The following is a 19,531-nucleotide window of genomic DNA, read 5'->3' on the forward strand; positions in this document are numbered from 1 at the left end:
TAGTTATTGGTAGTTTATGTATATAATAGCAATTTTTTCATTAGCATTAAACTTACAACTGAAACAAGAGTTTAAAAGTATTTTAGCTTCCATTAAACTTCTTTTATCTCCATATATATTAACAATGATTTCTAGCCATTGACTTATGGCCATTTCGCATCATTATTGTGCACTGCCAACGTTGCTGAACTTTTATAGTCAATTTAAATTTAAAAGTACACAACTGAACGTTTACTGCATTTTTGCACCTTTATTATTTTGCACTGCCAACATTAAACTTTTCTAATGAATGCTTTTTTGCACCATTATTTTTGCACTATAAACATGGTTGAACATTCTTCTGCACACGTTTTACATTTTATTATTACAGTCTTATTACTGCTTAACTTTATATTGTAATGTTATTTTACTTCAATTGCAATCTCATTACATTGTTGTAAGCTGTATGCAACAAAATTTTGTTGTGTATGCATTCTGTGTGTACAAAATGATAAAGTTTGTCTAAGTCTAAGCATAATATGCATACTCACTAATTTCACAGTTTTCCCCACCTGTAATAGAGGTGGATTAATTTTATTTTAAAATGTGTTTTGTGCATCCACATCCGAATTAAATCAGTTTTATTTTCTAAAATCAGAAGAAAATAATTAATATCGGGGAGAATCATTGATGTACTTGATTAGAGGGACGTTTGGCTATCCATTTATCTCAGTCCACCTTGAAAGCCAACAAAAACAGGTAGTTATTTTTCACAGACAGAAACACGTGGATCTATGAAGTTACTCGGCCTCTCACTGCAGGACCTTCACTTTGATGTCTGCAACATCAGAAAGAGCCCACTCTCGAAAAATCAAGCAAACTCCACCGCCTCCCTCTCCGCTGTCACTTCATTCAGACATTCCTGCAGCTGAGTTACAGCTGGCTGAACTCCACACAGCTTCACAAGCTCTACGCCGATCCTCCCTGAAAAAACGCACCAGAAACCAACCAAAAGAGGTTAAAATATTTTAACATGATCCAGGCAAGATCCAGAAAGTGAAACAGGATGATTTTTTTTCTCTTCTTCATACAAACCGGAGGATTCATTTATGTAGATATGTTATGCAGCAATTATATGTATGCTCTGCAGAGGCAGAACTGGGTCATGCATGAGTGACCATGACCTCACATTAACTCTCGCCAGCAGTTATGTGTTAGCAGACTGCAGGCGTAGATATATAGACGTGGGTTCATGACCTCATCCCAAACATGTGGCTTGTGAGCACAACAAACCTAGACACCTAATAGCTTGTTCTCTTCTCCTCACATTTAGCTTTATTGTAAGGGTGAGCGGTAAACATTCAGAGAATGCTGCCCAAAGTGATGCTCGTTGTAGATCTAAACAGATGACGGCGGGCTGAAAGCGCTCTGCGGTTTTCCAAAATTAGGACCATGTTTCCCATAAAACGTACTCCACCATCTCCCACTCACATCATACTGACTTGTTTTCCAAAGGAGTTGGTTAGTTTTCTCTCTTTCCATCACTGAGGAGAGGATGCGTGCGATTTAAAACGGTTTAAAATAGTCTGGAGGCCCCAGAATCACCAAAAATGTACTTACCAAATGTAAAATAACTATAAAAATCTATTTATTTTATTAGTGTATCTACCACAGCAATTCAGAAGGGCAACAACCAGGTCTGCAACAATCAAATTTACACCTGAAAGTGATTAAAAGATTTAAAAAACAGACCCTTTAAACAGTTTAGAAAATATTTAGAGCATTGCAAGCCCTGAGTGCCATAAAGTGAAGCAAAATGAGTAAATCCTACTAATTTAATACCATTAACTGCAGTTTACAGCACTATGCTCCTTTTTGTGGTTCCAGGAAAACAAAGAAATAAACAATAATGCATTTTCTTTGCCGCTACGGAGTCTATTTTGTTGTCTGTGTTGTGGTTTATGGTTTATGCTCTGTCCTCCTGTAGGTGGTAAATTATTTAAATGTCCTTTACGACCGTAATTTGATCCATTCAACGGCTCATTTTGGAGCTGAAATTAAAATATCCTTTAGTGTTTTTGGTCTTTTAACAAAGTGTCAGTCAGTGAAATTAAGGCGCAACTTGTTTTTAAAACCCCTTGATAAATACCCTCAGTCTGGTGTGATTCTTTCAAAGTAATTGTATTTGTGACCTGCAGGTTCAGCCTCAGAAATGCTCTGCTACAAAGCTGAAACTGTAAAAATATTTAAAACCTTTTACCAAAGATAGTTTTATACTTTTATTTCCAAGCAGAAAATCAAAAGTTAATGTCAGGTGATGGAGTTGTCAGCCGTGGGGTAATTTATGGTTCTGTTGTTTTTTAATTGTCATGCATGACTGAGCAAGTTATGGTAGTGGTGGCAGTTAACAATGAACTGGGGTCTTGCTTTGGGTAGTAAAACGTTTTTGCCACTGTAACATCACCAATGAAGAGTTGGAGTTCGCAGTGTCCCGTTTTGACTCTTTAAAGTCTCGACAGTATACAAATCTTATTTTGTTCATGATTGTGTGCATAATAATGCAATTGGACTTTGTCTAAACATTTGGTGTATATATATATATATATATATATATATATATATACTCCCTATATTATATATATATATATATATATATATATATATATATATATATATATATATATATATATATATATATATATATATATATATATATATATATATATATATATATATATATATAAAGGCCTTGAGTTGTAAAAATGCTGAATACTTATTCTCCCATTTTATTATTTCTTTCACTGTGGTAGAGCTGACTAACCAGGCTGTAAGATGTTCATGGTGTTCATCAGAGCGACAGCCTAGGGAGGAGTGGGGTCTGCAGAGTTGTTAGCTGTCCTTTCCCTGACCTGGATGGAAGAAAGATCTCCTCAGCAGACTTGGTTGTTTGTTGCAACATCCATAGATGAGGAAAGGGGCTGAAAAGCAGGCTGCACAGTGACCGTTTTTACCACTGTCTCTGGGTCTTGCACAGAAAGGTCCCTGGTTCAAATTCTAGCTTTGTTTGTTGAGTTTACACGTTCTTCCAATACACGCGTGGGTGCTCTTCATGTTCTTTACAGCTAACAGGCTTAAATCAGAGGCAACCGGACTTTCCTTCAGTTCTTTCTGAAACGTCCCGACACCTACACAGGAGTCTTTGTCAATTCTGGTGGCTCGCACTTGAGTGACCTGCAGTTGGTGCGCAGCTGTTTTTAAATCAGTAGCCCCCAAACTGGGGTTCCTGGACCCCCCGGGGGTCCGCAAACCATGCGTTGGGGGCCTGTGAAACGCATGTTGTTGGGCCTGAGGAGGCACTGCTGAGGATGTGTCGGGGTTGAGCTAAATCAACACAATGGACATGTATATAAATATTTAACTCCGTCCACTTTATCAAGTAAGGCAAAAGCCAAATTAGGAAGTATGACAACAGTTACATCGAGTTAAGGCTTTATCGAGAATGAGGATCTAATATCCACCAAATCTCTAATATTAGGTGTATTTATATATATATATTTAAAAACATACATAATTCCTAATGTATTTAACAGTACAAAAGGCTGTTTAAAAAGAGTCCCTTAGCACAAAAAGTTTGACAACCCCTGTTTTTAAGGTGCATTAAAAACAGGGGTGCATTCTCAGTCAGACGCAAATCAACGACCCACCCGTCACCGTTCTGGGTCGTTAGAAGCTATTGCTTGGTGTGAGTGGAGTACTTGGTCGCCTGAATCATGATGAGACTCTTATTTATTTAATCTCTTTGGAATATGTTGGATGATCAAGCTATATACACAGGGGAGTTAAACATGCACTCCATTTTCTTCGTTTTCATACCATTATCCAAAAACATTGGCTTTAGGCTAAATTGTCCATCCAAGTTTTCCTTAGGTGTAAGGCTGTGCGAGCATTATCTGTGTGTCCTGTTTGTTTCTGCGCCTCCCTGTAATGGACTTTTGACCTGTCCAGCATGGTCTCTGCTTCTTGTCCGATGAGTGCTGGAGAGCTCTATACCCCCTGTGACCCTGCTGGGAAAAAGCGAGGAAAGAAAGTGCATGAATAGCTAAAATGCTAAAACACATAGAAATCTGGAAAGAGAAGAGCTGAGGGAAAAATGGCAATTTGGGTATTTACAAATTGTCATCTCAAAGTGTTTTATTTGAAAGAAGACTGACAGGACATGTGGTTGAGATTCGGTAAGGGTCCACAGCCGGGGACATCTGCGTCGAGGATTGAGGCCTCCATATATGGGTCGCATGCACTACACCTACGCCACCCCCACCATGCTCCATCTCATTATCTGGATGTTTAACAGTAATGTTACACAGTGCATGCGCAAAGTACCAGAGTCTTTTGTAACAACAAGCAATGAGCCAACATGTGCGGTCTGGATCCCTATAGATCTGCAGGAAGGTAAAATGTTTCATCATTATTGTTCTTGTTGCAATGATTTGTAAGTAATAATAGGCCAGTGTTCAAAAAGAAGTCTCAAGTTTATTTCTCAGCACGTTAAAGAAAACATTAGAGGCATTGTGGTCCAGCATGTGAACTTGGGATCATCCTCGTAGAAAGTCAACCACTTTACCCCAGAGCTGCAGCCTCCTGTTTCACACAGATATTGTTTTTGACTCTTTCAACTGATGATTATTACAGCCTTGTCAGTCTAATAAAGCATATCCTTCAGGCCTGATTATATTTCATTATTCAATTATAAGTTCTGAGCTGCCCCTTCCCCTTTCGCTCTCGATCTCACGCATATTTCATTAGGAGGTAACTGAGCTTCGCGGCCCATGGGAACCCAACCTTCCGTTGGAGATCCATTTAAAATAAAGCAACGGCTGCCTTTTGATCCGAGCTCAAACAAAGCAGGTGGTTCTCTCTCCGATTTTAAGATCCTGTAATTTCATTCTCATTCCCAGCAGCAAAGGCTTTCAGTTCCTCAGGTCACAAAAAAAAAGCCTCTTTCTTCTTTGTTCCCCTCCCTCCTTCCTGCTGTTGGCGTCCCCTCAAAGTCACGAAGGATGTTGGTCCGTTCATGTTTGGGTGAAGTGAGGCGGGGACTTAATTTCCAACAGATCCAAAAACTAAAACGTGGCGCGGGGTTATTAGGAAAGAGATTTTTTTTGATTAAACGTGACAGAGTGGTACACACAAAAGAAAGTGACTATATTTAGCAGACGGTTGGTAGTTTCTCACCCTTCTCACAGGTGGGATCATTTTTATCTCTGTTTGCTCAATTATGGAACCTGCACTGAAACGGCTTTGTAATTTTGGGTTGGATTATACCGTCTGTGAATGCTGAGGTTGTTTGAGCTGTTTTGCAGAGACTGGTCTGCCTTCTTTTCATGGTTTTCTTCCTTTTTTAGCTCTAAAACATTTGCCCCCGTGCAATTTTTAAATATTTTTATTATTTATGTGAACAGGGCATCATATTTAAAAACTGCATTATAAGTTAATAGGAGGATCATACCACTTTTGGTTGGCTCCCAGACTGGTTGAGTTTAGGCCACAAGTGTCTTGGTTTGAGCAGAATAATTTTATTATTTTTTAACTTATATGTAAATCAGTTGTTGTTTTTTTCTCTTTTCTTTTTCAAATAGGAAACTGTAATTATGGATTAAGGACTCTTTTGGGTTTTGTTTCCTAATTAGCGTTTACTATTTGGGTAAGCATTTTATCTTATTGCTTTGTTTCGTTAAACTCCAGATATTTGGTTGGTTATAATCGTACCTATTTCTGTTTTACTGTGGCATCTGCTGCCTATTTTTATGTTACTACTTGTAAAGCCTTTTAGTTTCCTGTTAAACTTCCTGACCGGGGTCCAGCATTTCAGAAATAGTTTTCACCCTGACCAACAGTTGGATACATTAAATTGCCAAGGATACCACCCAGCTGAGACCCAAAACCTATCTGCTAGAAAAAGTCAAATAAGGTTGGCAGGGTCCTCACCAGGACTTTTGGTCACCATAATAATGTAAAATATTCGAAGTGGGAGAGGGTTTACTGGTTTATTGTTTTGGTACTTCAGTATTTATTCAACCGCGGAGCTTGGAGCATGTGTGGTGCAGCTTGAAGGATGAACCCCGTCGCTGGGATGTCTGTTAAGCTAGAAACAAGTAGCGTTAGCCTATATGTTGTCAAGGAGGTTTACAACTTTACTGGTGCAGATTTAAGAGCTTTACTGACCCTTTTATGTTGCTCTTAGCATGCATCACCATTCAGCATTTTGCTTTTCTTATCTGCTTGGGAAAGTTAATCTGAACAAGGCTTTTGTCTTTATCTTGTCTACAAAGAGGGTCGCGTGTTTTCTTCTGGTCGTTCTCCACATTTTAACAGAGTTTAAAACTTCCAGCAGCAGCTTTCTGTCTTTGGGTCAGGTGTGCGGCTCCGAGGATGAGACGGGAGTGTCTGTGCGCTGCTGCCGGAAGAAATGCAACAATTTTGGGCAGATGCATCCTGTTCAGTGGGTAAAACTCTGCAGAAAGGGAGCCCAGATACCAGCCAATGAACGATGTGCTCGTTGAAAATCAATGTAGTAAGCAAATTTTATTGTAATTATGACAACTGACAGCATAACAGGCCGTTAGGCTGAAATGCACTAGTGAGAGCCCTGGTAGGGACTGATGCCTAATGGTTACAGCAGGGCCATTGTGTCCTGGAAAGTGTGCAAGTTCCCTGGTTTGAATCCCACAGACTGTCCTTATGGGTCTCTGAGCAATAGACTTACCCCTGAATGCTCCCCAAGTGGCACACACAGCTTAAGAGATGGGTTAAGTGCAGATTTAATAGGAATGAGAGTTACAATGACAAATAAATATGAATGATAGATGTATTTTTTAGCATTACAGTTAGTCGAAGCACACATACAGGACAACAAAAAATGGTTTTAATAGAAGAATATTCGTTTTGGAATCGGCTGATCATAGCAAGCTACACAGAGCTACAGCCAAGCCACAGGGGCTGTGGAAAGACTGAGGGCAGTGATAGCCTTGTTTGTGTGTGTGTGTTTGTTTGTTTTGTATTTGGATGAGGAATGAAGCTAAGCTTAAACTTGTTCTGACACCAGAAATCCATGTTCTTCCTGAGTATTGATAGTTGAAATAGGTCTCCAAAGACAGGCCTGAACACTAAAGAACGGCTTGTTCTGGCTTTTGTGTGAGCTTTTGTGTGTTTGAGTTGGCCAACTGCAAGGCCCTGACATGACTCCAACAAAATGTTCTGGTTAGAGTCAAGTCATACCCCTGCCGTATCTGATCTGATTTATTTCCTTTAGAGTGTCGGCATGTCAACATCAAAAGAAGGAGTGAGGAGACGCTCTGAAAATGAATCATAGTGCTCGCTCATCCAGGAGCAAAGACCGTTGCTTTAGCCTAAATTTGGTCAAAGCAGTCATGCATTATTTTACATTTACCTCAGCATCAGCGACATATGTATTTTGCAGAACACTCATTTTGAGGTTTGTAATAAACAGAAAATGCAAACCTTTTAACTTCTCAGTTTTAACAAACATCGCTGCTCTAACCGGCCAATCACTGCTACGGTCACAATTACAGTGGTCTTTATTTTCTTTAGGTGGTCTCTGCCTTTGTGTACAAGCTATAAAAAATTACACAACTGCAAGAACCTTTGTGTATCAACCCTCAAAGAAGAAGCCATTTCAAAACTGGGTCTGGATTCTCTGTGACCTCTGAGCAATAACAGTTACTTTTGTCTCAGTTTTTTTTAAATATGACTTGACATGTTTTGTAACTGGAGAATCCTTCTTTTTTTTCTTTTTTTTTTTTTTTTTTGCTCAAAGCATAAGGAACCCTTCTCTAAAGAAAGGGGCATTTAAACTGTTTTGAAACATGGTGTGCCTTGGTGTTATTGTCTCGCTGGGTGTTCTGGGGGACCAGAAAAAAAACAGTGGGGGAAATCCATTGCCGTTGTTGTGCAATTTCTAAATGTTGTAAACAATATAAAAGAGTTATCCACCCATTCTGCCTGCTGTCTGCGGTCTGACCCGAGTCTGCCCTGCAGGCCCCCAACCAGGAGGACATGTCCAAAACACCTCCGCACGAAGGTGTATGAAGGACTCCTGCTGACCTGCTAAACAAGGGATACCGGGATTCTCAGACAGATTACTGATCATCCAACTCCTCCTATTTGTCAGCATTCCTGTGTTGATTGGATGAATGTAAAAAGGATAACCTTCCAATCTGTCAACCTGACATTGGCTTTACGGACCAACGTATCCCTTTGTTTCTCTTGACCTCCATAAGTGGTTGAGCAGGGAAAATAGTTCAAAACAAAGATATCACAATAACTCTTCAAAGAGGGGTTAAAACGTAGAAAAAAGTCAACAAAAATAACCTTATACTTAACTTATTTTTACTCAACATTAATGGTTTTCACAAATCACCATTTCACAATCCTATCTGGGTCTAATTTTTGAAAGGATCCTGCTGGGATCTGGGGGTTGAATGGGGTCTGCTATCACTTTATCTCAAACTTCAATGTATTTTTTTTTAAGATTTTATTCAATAGACCACCTGAAGGTTGTAGAAGAAATATTAAATATGCAGGTTTTTCCCATTTCAAGAAGGTGTGGCGTGTATTTGTTTGCCCCCTATACAACGATGCCCCAAAATCAAATGTGGTATAACCAATCCAGACATCTTCAGAAGTCTCCAAGTTAGTAAAGGTGATTTAGTAATTCATCTCATCCATCCATCCATTTTCCGAACCGCTTTATCCCTCATGGGGTCGAGGGGGGTGCTGGTGCCTATCTCCAGCGTTCACTGGGCGGGAGGCGGGTTACACCCTGGACAGGTCGGCAGTCTGTCGCAGGGCAACACAGAGACAAACAGGACAATTTGGACAGGACACACAGTCACACCTAAGGACAATTTGGAGAAGCCAATTAACCTAACAGTCATGTTTTTGGTCTGTGGGAGGAAGCCGGAGTACCCGGAGAGAACCCACGCATGCACAGGGAGAACATGCAAACTCCATGCAGAAAGACCCAGGGGTGTACTCGAACCCAGGACCTTCTTGCTGCAAGGCAACAGCGCTACCCACTGCGCCACTCTTGTAATTCATCTCAGAATAACAAAAATAATAAGGATTATTAAAGTATGTCTGATTCTGAATAAATACCACTGATCTTTAAAGACCTCAGAGATCTATTTAAAATGTTAGAATATAAATAACACCATTAAGGAGGAAGAATACACAGCAGACAGATCAGGGATAAAGTTATTTTTAATGATAATAGCACTAAAAATGGTATACAAGTATAAGAACTCAACATGCTAGTTATTAATTCTGATTCCTTTGACTTAAAAAGCTGCAACAAGATTTCCAACATGGAATTTAAGTTGTTCTACAACTATTTTGTATCTATAATCAAACCTAATGTGTTAATGCTTTATAATTGCATTGAAATACACACTGAATTAGTTGTTGTGAGTATAAAATAATTTTTAATTAAGACAATAGAATCATTTATTATTTGCTCATTTAAGTTGCGCCAATGAAAAGTCTCACAATTCACAATGTTTATAATTTTTTAAGAATCTCTTCACATGACGGTAATGGGACACCCTGAGCTCATGTGTGGAACACGCAGGCTCAGAGCAGGAGGATGAAATGTGAAACGGGATTCCTCCTTGCATTCACTTTGTGAAAACGTCTTTTTTTTTTTTTTTTTTTTAAGTTGACTCTTGACCTGATTTTATGGGGCTGTTTTGACCCACAGAAAGGGGAGCAAGTGTCCCATCATAAATATAGAGCTAGTGAGTCAGGGACATGCTCTCGCTCACAGAGACAGACACAGATAAAGAGATGAATGAAGGCACCAGGATGTCTTTGGTTTCAACCACGAGTGATTGCAGATCTAAGAAGCCTCTGTCTGTCGTCCTTTAATGTCCTGACCATGACACTGACCAGATAGCCACTGTGAGAGGATATGTGTGTATCCGTGTGCGTGCGGATACCAGACCTTTCTTCAGCTTAATTGTATTCCTGAACGGAAAAGACCAAGAGCCTTTCTTTCAGGAAACCTTGGTGGTTTGAGTGTTGAGGTAAGAATATGTAAATTAGCTCTAGGTGAATTGCACCATAACAAACCAGGGCACAATTATAGCCCTCCCAGTTAGAGGTTTATTTGTCCATCTGCCTGTGTGTGTGTGTGTGTGTGTGTGAGGGGGGGGGGGGTACAGGGTAGTACACCAGTAAGAGAGAAACAGGTGGAGATATAAATCCAGACCCCTTATTTCTTCGGTTAAATGAACCACACATGAAAACATATGCACACATAAACAAGGGGAACAATGGTTTCTTGTTTTGGACCTTTGGAAGATGCCATGCCCTTCAGCAGAGATGTTTATTTGAAAATGCTGAAGGAAGCACTGTGAAATGAAACATTTTATCAACAATCTCTAGATGAATGTCCTATTGGGTTCCACCTACCTAAGATATGATTAATAAGAGCTACTTTGTCTTATCAAATCACGTGTGTGGATCAGTAAAATATCAAATATCTGATTTACTCTGATTGTTAGCGCTGTTTAGGAATGGTTTGAATTCCTGGCAGGACCTCTCTGTGTGAAGTTTGCATATTCTCCCTTTGTATGGATAAGAGATGTTAACAGCTCATTTTTTCCATGTTCAAGTCAAGTCTTGCCAAAGTCAGAGTCGAGCCCCGAATAACTAAAATTAGCATTTCCTCATCAAATCCCTGACATCTTGTGCACCTCTAACGTTGAATCGCTGTAGTTTGGGATTAAAATACTCATACTGTTTGACTTTAGTCATAAATGGCCACATGAACATTCTAATCATTTTAAATTATATTTGCAATACCACCACTGTGTGAGAAAGAGTGGTTGCTGACAGTCACGGTTTTACTAAAAACGGGCACGAAATTATTACTGGTCTCACATTTTAAACTTTAGGAAGACACATACAAAAACAAGTTGGGTTCAGGAGGATTTACTTCCTGTTTTCCCACACTCTTGTTTTTGACTATGGTCTGCATTATTATTGTATTTTTTATTTATTTATTTCATCTTTATTTAACATGGAAAAGTCTCATTGAGATTATAAAATCTCTTTTACAAGAGCGTCCTGGCCAAGAGAGGCAGCAGGGTTACATGTCGGCTACAAACATTCATCAACACAAAATAAAAAAATGCAAACCAGTGAAAGTATCAATGTCAGAAGCAACAGATTTTACAATATAATTAAAAATAATCAGTTAAAACAACTACATGTTAATGTGACAACGTCTCTGTCATTTAAGTCTTTTATAAGATTCTAAGGAGACCAGCTCCCTCAGTTTTAAGTCGTTTTGTAGAAGGTTTCATGCAGAAGGAGCAACAAACCGAAAACCCTTGAGCTCAGATCAAACCTTTGGAACTGACAATTAAAATAGGTTGACGGAACGAAGATATGAACCAGTACATTTCTGAGAAATATACATTTGTAAGTAACAAGGAAGCTGACCAAGTAAACATTTATAAATGAGTAAGTACAGATGCCAAAGCCTGCTGGATGCCAAAGAGGGCCAGACAACACAAACATAAAGCACACAGTGATGTGTAAGAGCTTTGAGGCCAGTGATGAACCTCAGGGCTCCATGATAGACAGTATCAAGAGCTCTCTGACTCTGAGCTGATGAGTGCAAGTACAATACATCGCCTAAGTCCAACATTGGCATAAATGTGGCCACAACAAGCCCAAATTCGAAAAAAGAAACCCATCCTGACTCTAAGTCAATTTACAAGCAGTTTTATATGGTGTGCAAATTAAAGTGTACTATCATTCTAGATTCTGAGATATTTGTATTGGTTAAGTGATTCTGTTTGAGCTCCCTGGAAGGTGGTGATTTATGATGGGATTTGAGATTTGGATGTGGTGTTTGAGAACAGCATGAACTTTGTTTTTGTCTGAGTTTAGGATGAGTTTTAGATTAAAGAGATTATTTTCAATGTTGTCAAAAGCTGACTGCAACTGAATGATGGCTTGAGTGGCTGAGGGTGCTGAGCTGTAGATAATGATGTCATCTGCATAGAAATGTGAATGTGCATTTATGATATTCTGATTTATCGTATTGATGTAAAGAATGAATAGTAGTGGTCCTAGTACTGACCGTTGTGGTACTCCTCTTGTAAATGTTAAATTATTCCCATGTTGCATTGTGTTCAGATCTATAGGTTCTGTTATTATAGTTTTTTTAGGTTCTGTTCATTCCCTCAGTTGTCTCTCTAAACAAGTTTCTCACCCAGCTCCTTTCAATCTATTGATAAGTCTCTAAGCTCTCTCTTGTCACAGCGATGGCTCACTGTATATTCAGTGTAAATCAAAGCTGGTTTATATTGTTTTCCATGCTGCTAATTTTTGAACTCTGTATTGTTACAGTTGTTCCCAACCTTTGCTTGGATTTAAGTTTTTTTTATGGGCTTAGTCTCTGCCTAGACTCTGTTTCAGTAAGTTTCTTTATTAAACCTCAACCTTTTGGTGTTTAGTAAATGTGCTTTTTAGCCAAACTGATGGTGATAGACTGCAAAGCTAAATAGACAGTTCTGGATGCATTCACATTACACATGGAAGCCCAGCTGTTGACTTGGCCTGGTCTCCCAACATTTGATACATCGATGGATAAACTGTCCCTTGCTTCTCACTCTCCACAGGAGACCTCCGAGAGCATGAAGCCGTGAAATTAAAGCTAATGTGGGTTTAATGTCATTGCTGCCAGTTCACTGTCTGTCTGTGTGTTCTTTGGAAAGGAGTTGCTAAAAAATGTTCTGGCAGAAGATTGAGAGACAGTCAGTGTACAATCCCACAGATCTAGACTCTGGATTGTGTAAAATGACTTTGACAGGCATGTGTCCCATTTCTCAGCATTTTTTCCTCATCAGCTACAGTAACATTTACTGTAATGACAAATGTGGCCTTTTGAAACGAGGGTTTATGACTGAACAAGAAGTGCATTTGAAGATTGAAAGAGTTTTCTTCATGTCTTCCCTTGACATGTCTTGTTTTTTGTTTTTGTAGTGAAATGATGGGAGTTCTGTTGAGTGGATAAAGAGTGTAAGCCCTCCTTGTTCAAACCTCTCTCAACATATGTTAATGTTTTGTGTTTTATTCTTCATTCCAGACATTAAACACCTCCAGTGATCTGTTTTAAGAATCCAATCAGAGGGATCATTGAAAGTATTAATTGGCTAAATAATTATGTGATAGTTTGCTTATTAAAAAAAATCTTCACTCATTCTTTTAGTTTGTGTGTCTGAATGGATGAACATAAAACCTGTGAAATGTCAACACAATGAAAACAGGGTTCACCTCATTACTTTCACCACCCTCTGTAAATATTAGCATGGCTTGGCAAAGCTGAAATAGACACTGATGAAGACATTAATCACCTGCAAGGTTTATGTCGATGAAAAGTCTATTCATATTTCTGTTACTTTTTGATATAATAGATTTACATGCATGTTTGCCACCTTTTTAAAAACGGCAAATGGCTTTTTTCTGTTCATAGCGCCACAACTATTTACTTTTCATACCAGTACAGCGACAGTGCATTTAGTTTTGAAATGCACACAAATCTAATGAAATATGCAAAATAAACACTAAAACAAATTAACTTTAGTTATCAAATTGCATTAACCACATGTTTCTATAACAACTTGACTTGAAATTAGGGCTGGGTGATATGGCTTAAAAGTAAAATCTCTGATTTTTTTTTTTTAAACCAAATCCAATTAATTGTTTTTTTTCCCCTTCTTTTTTGTTTCACAAAAAAATTAAAGAATTTTTAAAAACTTGCTTTTATGTCAAGCATTTCGACCAGAATTCAAAGTGCAACCAAACACAAGCTGTGAAACATGCTTGTAAAACAAGATGGCGGCCATGCCATTGTAAACAATGAAAATATAACAAAATGTTTGCTGCTAGTGGTTTTACACAATAAGCTAAGAACAAGCTTCACTTCACTAACATCAAACTAACTTCAAAAAAAGTAAAAAAAAAAAAATTTTGCAGCAGTAGAAAATAACTTCAACTGGTAAGAACAGTCAAACCTTTTCCCAGTTAAGTGTAAGAATGTCCCAGCTTATGGCAACTTGACCAAAATTAAAATTAACGCTGAATGTAATATTTCTCTTGGATGTGTATATAACAAAGCCTTCTCCATTAAAAGGTAATATTATATCACTGTTGTTTCAACACGTTGCTTTGTTGCCACAAGTTGCACATAAAAAATCAGTTATTAGTGGTTTGACTGTAACTCAAGAAGCCTTATGCAAGAAGAACGTCTGTGAGTTTGTGGTCTAATCTTCAAATTAACAGGGCAGCAGTTTAGGAGGTTTCATGTACCAGAGAGTATTTGTAATGCTAATGGATGATTTTTGCTGTAACTGGATTAAACAAAGGGAAACATATGTTATGGCAACAAGGCACAGCTTAGGCTTATATAACTTTGCATTAATAACATAGTGTTTTTCTGGACAGCGGGAAACTATGGCTTCCAAACAGTCTGTTGTTAAGGAAGGTAATCCTGCACTTTCCTTGCAGTTTTTGCTAATAATAAGAGTGAAGTTATCCTAAAGAGGGCAATTTGTACAACCCCAACTCCAAGGAAGTTGGGACATAGTGTAAAATGTAAATAAAAACAGAATATAATGATTTTAAGATCCATTTCAACCTCTATTCAATTGAATACACAACAAAGACAAGATATTTAACGTTCAAACTGATTAACTTTAATGTTGACTTGCAAATATTGACTGATTTTGAATTAACTGTTCCAAAAAATATTAAACTTGGATTTAGCCTTTGAGTAATCTGTTTACCCCTGATGCTTAAATCGTTATTTTTCACCCCCGCTCACTCCTCTCACTCCTCTCTCCTTTATTCATGCAGCAGTAATCCTGAAAAATGATAAAATTTGCTGCTGACAGTTCATGCTTTCGCCATGTATTTGAAGAGCTTTTAGTTTTTTCACATCATTAGGAATAAATCTAACGTGAGCAGTAATTGGTTAGTTTGAAACAAGGTGGCTTCATGACAGTCCCCTCTGCAACGGTCTGAGGTCATGCTGATGGTTCACAGCCTTTGCTCGCTGCCAAAACCACACAGGAACACACTTTAATCGCTCTCCAAGATCTGGGGAGGAGAAACGGTTTTTGTGTAATGTTGGAAACATGTGTGAAGGGAGTTATACGTTTCATCCCACTTCCTTGGTAATTCCTTTTTTAGCCATTGGATATATTCGTTTCTTTTTTGTTTTTTGTTGTTGTTTTTCTTCTTTTTTTTCATGCTGTACTTGCTGGAGATATTTTGTGTGATGATGCATGTCTGGTTTCAAAACATCTGGTTCGAATTTAAGCTGATGCCATGCAGCATACTTTAAACATCAAACTAAAGTGTATAATGTTCTTTTAGATTTGTCCTTCTATTTTCAATATCTATCCATCAATATAGAATAAAGTTGTTGTTGTTTTGTGGAGATGTTATCATTTAGAAAAAAATTGCAATATATCATTCACTCTCCAAAAGTACATTTTTATGCACTATGCCTTTAACACCATGTGAAAATAATTATTTAAGAGGGAAAAGCAACTATCCTTGTTGCTTGAAGACCTTTAAACCTCTTTTATCTCTCTCAGGCCTTATTTGCTTTTAGTGTGGCATGAAACAATAACCATGCAAGAAGTCCAGCTGTGGGGTCTTTCTGCATGAAGTTTTCATATTCTCCCCATCATGGGTGGGCACATACTTTAATGCGTATTCATTTGTTGTCTCTGTATTTAACAAACTGAGGCTGAATCACATCACAAAATAAAGTACCCTAACCCTGACGTCTGACTCGACAGGGTTATTTGGCACAAAAGTCTGTTGCCGTGAGATGAGGTGAACGTTGGAGTCTGCCAGTAGAAGAGGGAATCCGACCCAACCCAACCTCATTTGCAGTCCAAAAAAAATAAAAAATAACAATGTCTGCATTTTTTTAAGGCAGATCTGGACGCTTTTCGGTAGTTTGACCTCACAACCGACCCAACTGTTAACACATGTTTTTAACAGCCAATGAAAATGAGAGGCTGGGACATTAACAGCTGTGAAACAACAGTTTGTTTACTTTATTCGTACCTATACAACATTATGAACATAAATGCACTGGGCATAATGGAACCTAATTATTTTATGATAAAGAAGTAGAGATACTTGGATATTATAGGCAAAAATACATTAAGTAATGGATGGATGGCTTTACTGAAATGATCACATGTTTAACATAAAGGTAATGAGACATAATCTTAAAATAAAAATTACATTTATGAATGAAATATTTTCCACGTAAAATAAACCCATTGAGCGGGAATTCTGAAGGTTTATCCAACCCAAACATTTATGTTACAGCCAAAGTCGAGTCATTCCAAAACCCACAAACAACCTCACAATCCTAAATACATGCAAAGGATACAGTCAACAGTATTAAGCTTAAACTCATTTGTTTTGTAGGGGCATGTATATAATACATATCTGTCCTATTCACCGCCACCTACTGGCATGTTTGTTCCTCTAAACCAGGGGTCACCAACATTTTTGAAACTTAGAGCTACTTCATTGGTACATTATCATACGAAGGGCTACCTGTACTTACTTTTGAACTACAAGAGTCCAAGTTCACCTAAAGTTTATGTAACGTAAATATGCTTTTAGTGCTTTTGTCATTTTTAAATCTCTGTAAATACAAGCATGATTAAAAAGGAAGAGCAACTGAATAAAATAACATTTTACATGGAGCTCCCTGGAGGATTGTGCTATTTTTTAACAGGCTTGAGGACACCACATGTGGTCCTTGGGGGCTTCCTGGTGCCCGTGACCCTTGATATATGTCAGTAACAGTCAGCCTTGCAGTGCCTTGAGTTGGCTTCAGTTGGTCTGAAAAATCCTGTACAATAGTCTGTTTTCCTCAGCAGGTCCAGTTAAGTGTGTGATCCTCAGTCTTTCAGTCGTGACACGAATACCATTCTGTTTGTGTAAACAGTCTTTTTGAAATCTGTGACGTTTTTTTTTTTTTTTTGATCCCAACTTTTGGATCCCAGATTAGTGATCACGTCTCCTCTGGGTTTAACTCCCTGGTTTTCTCTTTTCCTTGCTGGATTCTACCATTGTGGCCACTGAGTTTTCTGCATTTGGGTCTTCAACTTCCACGGATGGCAGATGGACTTTTTCCAATTACCTAGAGAGATTATCTGAAGCAAAGTTTCACTGAAACAAATAATCTGAAAATATGACTGTAGGGCTGCAGCAATTGATTATTTTAGTGATTGATTAATTTATTGATTATTTTTCAATCAATTAAAAAAAAGATACTCTTCGTAGATTGACATACCTCTCTAAACAAGTGTCTTGAACTAAAAAAACTAACATTGTACATTTCGAATGCATTCTAAATGGTATAAAAATGGAAAAAAATAAATTTAATGTTGAAAACATGATAATTTAATAACTGAGGTCTATATCTATTTATCTTGTCTGTCTAATCTACCTTTCGCTGCTTGGCAAAACAGCTTGTACAGTCCTGGCTTAATTACTGCTATGAGTGGGTTTTTCTGTCAGCAAATGACATATTTGAGAATCTGTAGACTCCAGTAAATGATTTGATTACTAAATTGTCTATTACTAAATTTATTTCAATAATCAATTAATCACGATGAATTCAATTAATCGTTTCAGCCCTGCATGACTTTGTATTTTTTATTCAAACATGAAATGGGCTTGTAAAGTAAAAGGTGAAAAGATGTCTACATAAAGATGTCTATAAATGTTTCTGATTGAAATGTTGTGGTTGCTCAAATGGGCTGATGAAGTCGGACTTTTAAACATTAGTTTTGAGATATGAATGAAATTATAAACTTAGAATAGGGTATCATTCCCTGCTGTCCGACAAATTAAGTATTTTTGTTAATTTCCATTATAAACTAACAAACTAAAAATGCATATTTAAAAAAAATACACTCATCTTAACTCATAACTTTTGGAGATCCAGTTCAACTCACTCTGTGGTCTGATTTGAGCAATAACGTTGCTGCCTGGGAGGCGGGTTTTTGAATCTGAATCAAGTTTTTATTTGTTGGTACTGCAGTGTTGCATCTCGCTTTGACACTGTAATACAGGTAAAAGCAGCAGAACATTTTGCACAACATTTAACTATTCAGGGGTAGGCTGCAGGTCCCCCACAGTAGCTTGTAAGCACGGGCCGATGAGGCGCAGATTAAATGTTCATTCATTCATCCATACTTTGCATAGGCCTCCCTATCTCCAGTGGTCACTGAGCTAGAGGCGGCATACGTCCTGGATTGGTCACTAGAGGACAGTCATGCACGTACACATTCACTCTTAATGGTAAATTAGAGGCCAATTAATCTAATGGTCACAGTTTTTTAACTCTGGAAAGAAGCTGGTGTACCTGGAGAGAATCCACACATGCACACAGACAGCATGCAAACTCCATGGATTTGGAGCCCAGGCTGGGATTCGAACCTGAGACTTTCTTTCTTCAAGGCAAAAGTGTTAACCAGTGCAATCAAACAGATATGATTGTCTCTGTCTGGTGTTGGGGGGGGGGGGGCTTTGTGTTCAGGGTGCACACACTCCCCAACCTGCTTAACAATACCGCACTGGCTCATTCCACGTCGTTAGTGATGATTGATACTAAATGAAACTTGATCTGGGGACTTTTGCTGTTACTCAAACCGGATCAGTCACTCTTCTTTTCTCCATCTCTGCCCAGTTTCCCGATCCCAGGTGTCCTCACGGCGCCAGGAGGTGCTGGTGGAGAATGTGACTCGGATGTCAGAGCACACTAATGTGCTCCAGCAGACCCTGGGTGAGGCGTCCACTCAGGCCGACCTTCTGGAAAACATCTGGAAACTAGAAAACATCTTTCAGAACCACAGCAACTGGCTGCAGAGGCTGGAGATCCTCATCAAGGTAACGTGTATATTATTTGAGAAAGTGGTTAGATAAGGGAACACGAGTGAGTTGTAATGAGGTTCGTCCAATTTGATCAGAAGTTATGTTTCAGTCACAATGTAAATCAATCATTCTCTGTTGTCTATTCATTATTTCAAGTTTATGGATACATCTCTCAGGTACAAATCTGAACAAATTAGTAACAATGAGTTGTTGCTAAATTAATACTAGGGGTACTGAGCAAAAGTCTAGAGCTGTTCCACGTTTTCAAATGTGTGGTTTTCCAGGCCTTCTGAAAGTTTTTTAAAGATTGTTCAGGCCCTTGTCATCTCATTTCTTCTGTTAAACAAAAATAAAAGTACCAAAGATTGCACCATATGGCACTTAAAACAGCATTTCAACAGCAACAAGAGGAGTCCTAAAGAGCTATTGGCTAAAGAATCGACATAGAGAGGATGCATCCCAAATGTTGGGTTCTTTATCCAGATTTGATTAACCAAAACAATGTATAAAGCAATATTTGCTATACTGTAGATGGTCTCTTAGG

General features: G+C 38.3%; 1 protein-coding gene across 2 annotated transcripts in view; it reads left to right on the forward strand.

Moving 5' to 3' along the window:
* The window catches only part of scara5 (scavenger receptor class A, member 5 (putative)), a 101,078-nt gene that overhangs the window by 32,492 nt on the left and 49,055 nt on the right, over nt 1-19,531 (forward strand). For both annotated transcript variants that reach the window (XM_012880873.3, XM_021307722.2), the window contains exon 4: nt 18,803-19,002. In XM_012880873.3, coding sequence (XP_012736327.2) covers nt 18,803-19,002 — 200 coding nt within the window. The remainder of the gene's footprint in view (nt 1-18,802; nt 19,003-19,531) is intronic.

The sequence above is a fragment of the Fundulus heteroclitus genome, chromosome 15 (assembly GCF_011125445.2).
Source record: "Fundulus heteroclitus isolate FHET01 chromosome 15, MU-UCD_Fhet_4.1, whole genome shotgun sequence".
NCBI classification, from domain to species: domain Eukaryota; kingdom Metazoa; phylum Chordata; class Actinopteri; order Cyprinodontiformes; family Fundulidae; genus Fundulus; species Fundulus heteroclitus.